A 7,082-nucleotide genomic window follows, 5' to 3' on the forward strand; every position below is an offset into this window, starting at 1 on the left:
CGGGGACACAGAGTTCCGCCATGTTCCTAAACAGTAGCTACAAGTCAGGATCAATCAAGGGCAGCAGGCTTGGGTTGGGTTTGCTTTTTTCATTACTGAGTAAAAGCAATATGCAATTATGATACATGAAGATTGTATCTGTACAAACTGTGAATGCATGTGGCTACCAACAAAGGATATAGAGAAGAAGAAAAAAAACCCAAACAATTGTCTGCTAAGGTGGATGGTTTTTTTTCTAAAATTTCTTTGAAGTTCCTGTTCTGATACTAGTGTGATAAAAAGGACCATAAGTCACTGTCAATTCTTGATAGCCATTCTCATACCCAATGCTGCCATATCTTAGTAGTTGACAGGGACTCTCCGATCCCTTCCTAGACCACCACCCCTCCCTCCTTGCCCACAGCCCGTCCTCAAAAGACGGAGAAGAGCCTTTTTCCCAGAGGGCACGTGGCCAGACCTCTGTCCGCTCACACTGTGCGCTCGTCACGTGGGAACACACGAAACACAGAGGCTTAGCGCCACCCCGGGCAGTGGGATGGTCAGCAGACACAGCCACTTCTGTGCATCGCGGCCCTGACACCCTGACAAACAGGGGTCTGGGCTTCTCTCTCTCCCGGAGACCGACGCACTCACCGCTCCTTTTGTTTATTTCCAAGACAGCCCAGTGCACAGACTCCTGGCTTGTGGGCCTCCTGCATTGGTGACATCTTGCATTCACGACAACAGTAAGAAAATTGATCTGACTCTTCTGAGCATGAGTGAGGTGGCAGCTTCCGAGTGTCCCCTCTCCCGAGGAAAGTCTCTGAGTGGCCCCTGGGAAGCAGGGCCTTGCTGCTCGGGGATTCGGGGAAAGACATACAAGCAGCACCAAGCAAATGGCACCGGCTCTGGGTTCCTAGCTCCCACGCAGCCTGAAGCCCTGCAGCTCAAAACTGCTATGAGTGGGATCGAAGGAAAGAAAGACGCAGGGAGAAACTGTGTTTAGAAGGTTAGGGGCATCTCAGCGTGAACCAAACTGCGCCTGAAACCTCTGCCTCAGTAGGGCCTGGCTTCCAGAGCCCTGGAGCCAGCTAGTCTGCAGGGATGATCTGGCCCAGCTCTGGAGGAAGGTGAGGTGGTTTAGTCAGGGGCCCTCCAGTCGCATAGCCATTTTCAACCAGCTTTGTCTGCTCCAAGCCTGGGCTCCCTCCACACCATTGATGGCACGCCGGGAAATCTTAGCTCTTGTAACTTCCATCATCGTATTTTCAACACCAACTAGCGCAGCAGGACAGCACTGGGTGAGCGCTTTCCTTCTCACCAAAAGGTCCGAGGTTCAAGTCCATTCGGAGGTATCTCAGAAGAAAGACCTGGGAATCTACTTCGGAAAAATCGGCCCCTGAAAACCCTACGGAGCACAGGTCTCGGGGCACACCGGGACCCACCAGCGGCCGAGCCGACTGGGCACAAGTGTCGGACCAGAGGAGCCCTGCCCAAGCCTGTGTTCCATCGACACCCTGCCCAGGAACTACTCTTTGAAAAGAAGAACGATGTGAACTCGTGAAGTGGATACATACATTGTCCAGTAGAACCCCAGGACCTCACCGCATCAGTCCTCGACATAATCGGATTTCAATGCAAAATGTCGAGAAAAGTTCGAACAAAACATCAGAATCCAACCCAACACACGTGACTGTTGTCAACAAAAGCAGTTCATGTTTCGGTCCCTCGGCGTTAGTTGGCGTTGCTTAAACCTTTTATGGCTGTGTTCCAAGCGTTTTGCAATAATACTCTTAGTTTTTGTGGCTTTTTGTACTGTTTTTAGATAAAAAACAGGGGTCATAAAGTTTCTGAAAAGAATCATCATGACTGGGAGAATAGAGGGAGAGTGGGTTGGAAAGGGGGAACCAACTACAAGAAAAGAATCATTATGATAAGGAACTGGTTAACCATGTTATCGATATTGTGGATGATAATTTATAAACCCTTTTAGTCAACAGCAAACCACATTAGACAGGGGGGAGGGTTTAGTGTTTTTTTTTAAGAGAAAGCCAGCCAGGTCCTATCAAAAAAAGGCAAAGAAGGGGAAAAAGTCCTGAAAAGCAGGTACCAGTAGATTTTATGGAAAAGGATTCCCCTTCCAAACAATGACTCTCTCTCCATCCCTCCTCTCCACATCTGGGTCCACAGATGCAGATGCTCATCAGTCTCCAGGTATGGGCATACTGCAGTTGTCAAAAACATTTTTAATGTTCTGTTTCTTATTTAAATGATATTATTTAACTCTGAACTTATTTACTTTGAAATATCTGTGTAATATTACGTATAAAAAGGCAAGGTTGGGGTACAAACTCGGTGGTCAAGAATGCATTAATCCGTTTTCAGTTATTATGGGAAAATTGATGCGGAACTCGACTGCATCACATCTCGACGCTCCTTCTAGAACGGATTAGCATCGAGGTCCGGGGTTCTACTGTACATCGATTCAAATTTAGATTCCCAAACATGCCTGAGAGGAATGAAAGCGACAGCAATGAATCTGAGACGTCAAGGAGTTGAGTCACTTGCCCAGGGCCTCTAAGCTGGAGCCTGAGCTGGAATCCAGGACGCCCAGTCCAACCCACGATCCTTTCATGACTCCACGCCGCCCTGAAGTCTGGAGACGCCTTCTAGACACAGTGAGGGCAGTTATTTCTAGGCCAGGGGGCAGAAGAAAAGGCTAAAACCCAATGAACCTTTTTTTTTTTTTTTTTTGAGGCGAGGAGCTGTCCCCTTCTCAGCAATGTGACGCTTGCCACGTTTAGCCCCATTCACGCCTACCACTAATCTTTGACATTTTGAGGACCTGGCCTTTCGAACATTAGACGCTCCAAAGGGGAGACCCGGAAGCGAGCAAAAGCTTAGCAGTCACAGGACCCGGGACCGCAGCAAACGTTGCCACTTCCTGGCTGGCCATTTCCTCAAGCACTAGATGGGATCGCCCACTTAGAGTCGGGCAAGTCATTGCTGGGTGGCAGCAATGTTGTGTGCCCACAGCCTGACCTAGGGTTGGTGGTCCAGACCCATGCGTCAGCCTGGTGGAAGAAAGGCCTGGTGACCCGTGGTGTCTATAAAGGTGACAGCCAGGACAAGCCACGGGCCAGCTCTACTTAGTGATACATGGGGGCGCCAAGAGTTGGGAATGAACTTCATCACAGCATTTTTGTTAGTTTTCTTAGGTATGCAAAAACAGTTACATTCCCTCCTACCCTCACACTCAACTCCCTGGCTCACAAGGGCGCCAAGGCCGCAACACAAACATCTGAGTGTTTTCCCTTCAGCCGCCATGACGCGCGCATGGAGTCCTCCGTCTTGCACGAACTGCTATCCTCCCACACAAGGCAATAAGGACAAGTATTCCACCTGCCCGGCCCTGGGCATGGAGTGGTTACACGTTGGACACACTGGGCTGTGATCCCCAAGGCCAGCAGTTCGAAACCACCAGCGGCAACTTGGGAGCAAGACGGGCCTTTGTGCTCCTGTGAGACGTTGCAGTTTCATGCGGAGCAGGGGCGTCGGGGCACCCTGCGTCAGCATCGACTCGGTGGCAGTGAGGCAGGGTTCCAAGTTCCAGCCAGAGGCACAAGTGTCCCACAATGCCCGGGCACCTGGGCCCCCTCAGCATTACCTCCTCCTGGCTCTGATCTCAGCCTGAGGGGTTCAGTTGCGCCCCCCCCTCCCTTCAGTAAGCTGCCCCACATCCCTAATGCAATCCCCTGGGTCCTCAGCACCCAGCCCGAACTGAGGGCAACTCACCGGGCCGGAGGCTCAGCATGACTTCCTGCGGCGTCATCTGGATGACATCTGAGCCCGCGGAGCTGGAGCTGAGGGGCTGGCTCCGCACGACGCGGGTGCTGCTGCCCGGGCTCTCCAGCTGGCCTGCACAGCCGTGGCTGATGAGGTTTTCCCTCAAGTCACACCGAGAGGTGACGGATCTCGGGCTGCCAAAGTCCTGTGCAAGGGAACAGGAGAAGAAAGCAGGAGTGGTCCCGGCGAGCCCTCTCAGGCTGTTGACTCCGTGACCACCTGGCTTGACCTTAGAGCTGCTGCGATTCCATTCTCACCGTTCCGAACATGGATAAGATGCTCATCCCATTCCTAAAGGCCTCACCGGGCATCACGAGCATCGCGACCCTGGTTATGAACACACTTTAGACTACAAACGCTTAATAACAATGTTTGAGTTCGTGGTTGTTTGAATGATCCAAACGCTCCTTCCAAAAAAATGAAGGCGAGAGGAGGGAGGGAGCATTAGAACTCATTGTGCTTACACCACTCATTTTAAAGGCAATTAACCGTGGGGGGGGGGGGCATTCTAAAATTGATTGTGGTGATTGAACCATTGAATTGTATATGATTGAATTGTATGGTATGTGGATTAGGTGCCAATTAAAATGTAAACAATGAAAAAAACCTGCTGGCATGATTCACAGGAGAAAGTAACTGAACCAGTCAAAAAGGTGTATAACTAAAAACTGTAAAAGATGACAATTATGGAAGTAGCTGAATAAGCCTCACTCCGGCACTCGGGAGCCAACTTTGGGGGCTGCTCATGCCTCTCTTTTGCGGACCTTGAACTTTGCACCACTGCCCCAGAGAACAGCGTGGCAGTTTACACGATGCCCTTTTACCTCGTGGTGCAGTCCTAGGAATTCACCGCAAGAAAATCAAAATAAAAGAGAAATTCTATGAGGTGTTCCAGACATGGATCAGAGGTTCCCAATCTGATTTGGCCTATTCTCCTTTTTCAGATAAAATATGACTCAGCAGCCCCTGGCAATGAAAACCTTGTATACAAGAGCCCATCATCCAAGATAAAGTGCAGGTGTCTGCTTGTCCCCACCCCACCCCCAGATCACTCCAGCGCCCCGCAGGGGGCGGCATCACCCACTGGGAGGAACGTGATGTGGATGGGACTGCAAGACATTCCTCAAGCTGAGTAAAATAAGTCAGTCATAAAGCGACTCGTATTACAGGAGCTCACATAAAAAGCCAAGACTAAGTAAATGTATAGAGATCAAAGATTAGTGCAGAAAGGGGCAGGGTAGCTATCGTTGATGGAGCACTGAGTTTCCATGTAATATGATAGAAAGAGTGCTTGAGCAAGGGGAGGGAGTGAACAATTAATGTAGTTGTTGTCAATAAGCTGTACTCCTGTAAATATCTGAGTTGATAAATGTGTGTGTATAACAACAACCCCAAACACAGTGAGTGCCAAAGCTGCTTGTGTACAGCCAGATACCTCATGGGATTTGGTTCCTCTCTTTGGAGGTTTAGGGTCATGGTTTTACAGAACATCTCAATTAATTAGCTTAACAGCATATTTAGCACTTCTGATCCACCTCATCCTTCAGTGGGTTGTGTCTGGAGTCTTAAAAGCTTTCATGTGACCATGAAAACTACAACACGTGGCCTCAATCCCCATGGAGCAACCGAAAAAGCAGGAGAGTCGGGAAGAGGGGCTGGATATGAAATGTGTGGTGGCAGACCACCTTCAGGCACGACCCCCTCCCCTTAGCCAGGAGACCAGAAAAATCAAAGATTCTGTTGAAGAATCCTGATCAGAGAGCGAAAATATAGAACAGAATTTCAACATCTCCTGGAATCTAGCCTGCCTGGAGCTAGAGAAACCCCTGAAATGATTTCCCTGAGATGATTTTTAAATCCCAAAACAAAAATAGACCCTGAGGTCCTCTTGAAGCCATATAATCATTGAGTAAAGCATTACTAACTAGTAAATAATGTCTGCCTTGAGCATGGCACGCTGTTTTAAGAACGAGCCAGATAGGATCAAATTGACAACAGCAACTAGAAAGGTCACACAGGCCCCTCAGGAGGGTCAGTGAGTTTAGGGAACTGGGGAAGAAACAAGTAAGGAGGGTGAGAATGAGGACACAACTTGCAGATTGTCATCGAGGTCACTGAAGTAGACCTGGAGAAACAGTGGGATTAGCATAAGGCCTGATTTTCTTACATACAACGTAATTTTTTTAAGGTACAAAGGAAACTGTATACTGTAGTATTATTTATAATAACAAACTTGTAAGTATATAATTCAAAATCCTTAAGCTGTAAAAACATATGGCACATCACTCGAGTGGGTGACATAGCCATTACAGGTAACTATGAACACCGAGGGCCGTTCCATAAACCATATATATGAGGGAAAACGGGGGGAAAGTGCACCTGCATTAGAATTTGAAAGGAAACTAGAATGTGAAGACAATTGGTAAGTTAAGGGCAGAGAGACTAGACTGTTATTTTTCTTCTACAATAAAGAGACACTGATGAAAAAAATCTGATTTCTTTTTTTTTCTTCTTCCTTTCTTTTCTTATAGGATGAACCAATCTACTGTGGGCCACCAGACCCTTGGGGCCTTTGCTCTAAAACCAGGTAATATGCCTTGTTAATCAATGTGATTGAACTATACGGTCCTGGCGAGGAACACTGAAAGCATGGACTGACAAAAGAACACACCAATCTGTCTTGGACAAAGTACAGCCAATTGCTTCAAGGAACCAAGGCTAGCGAGACTCGGCTCACGTACGTTGGACATGATATCAAGAGAGACCAGTCCCTGGGAAAGGGCATGATGCTTGGTAAACAACACAAGTACTGATCATTCCTCACTATGGCTTGTTTGTTTGTTTAATGTCAAAACCAGACCCAGGGTCTTTTTGAACATCCTTGCACTAACAGGTGTAGAAAATAATAAGATCTGCCTCCAGTGGGTTGGATCCAGTGCTGTGCGATCCGATCCTTGTGACAGCAGAGGAGTTGGGACACAGGTCTCCTCCTCTCCCCTCTGTGACACTCTGCCAGACAGCCTCGGATGGGTCCAGGTCCTTTGACCCCTTTGTGGGGAGTCAGACTGCTGGCCGAGGCAGGGGATTCCTGTCCAGGAGGGACTTGTCTTCCTCATAGTCAAGGCCCTTTAGAACACAAATCCAGATGTCCCCAAATGCATTTGCGCTACCACCTCCTTTAAAAAGTAATTATTGGACTCTCTCTCATTCACTCACTCACTCACTCTCACTCTCTCTCATTCACTCACTCACTCACT

General features: G+C 48.4%; 1 protein-coding gene across 1 annotated transcript in view; it reads right to left on the reverse strand.

Moving 5' to 3' along the window:
- Positions 1-7,082, reverse strand: part of ITGB5 (integrin subunit beta 5) — a 159,664-nt gene that overhangs the window by 113,528 nt on the left and 39,054 nt on the right. Inside the window, 1 exon segment of the mRNA XM_045287518.1 lies at positions 3,775-3,970. Coding sequence (XP_045143453.1) covers positions 3,775-3,970 — 196 coding nt within the window.

This window comes from Echinops telfairi, unplaced genomic scaffold (assembly GCF_000313985.2).
Source record: "Echinops telfairi isolate 266 unplaced genomic scaffold, ASM31398v2 ScPeMD7_17;HRSCAF=63, whole genome shotgun sequence".
NCBI lineage: Eukaryota > Metazoa > Chordata > Mammalia > Afrosoricida > Tenrecidae > Echinops > Echinops telfairi.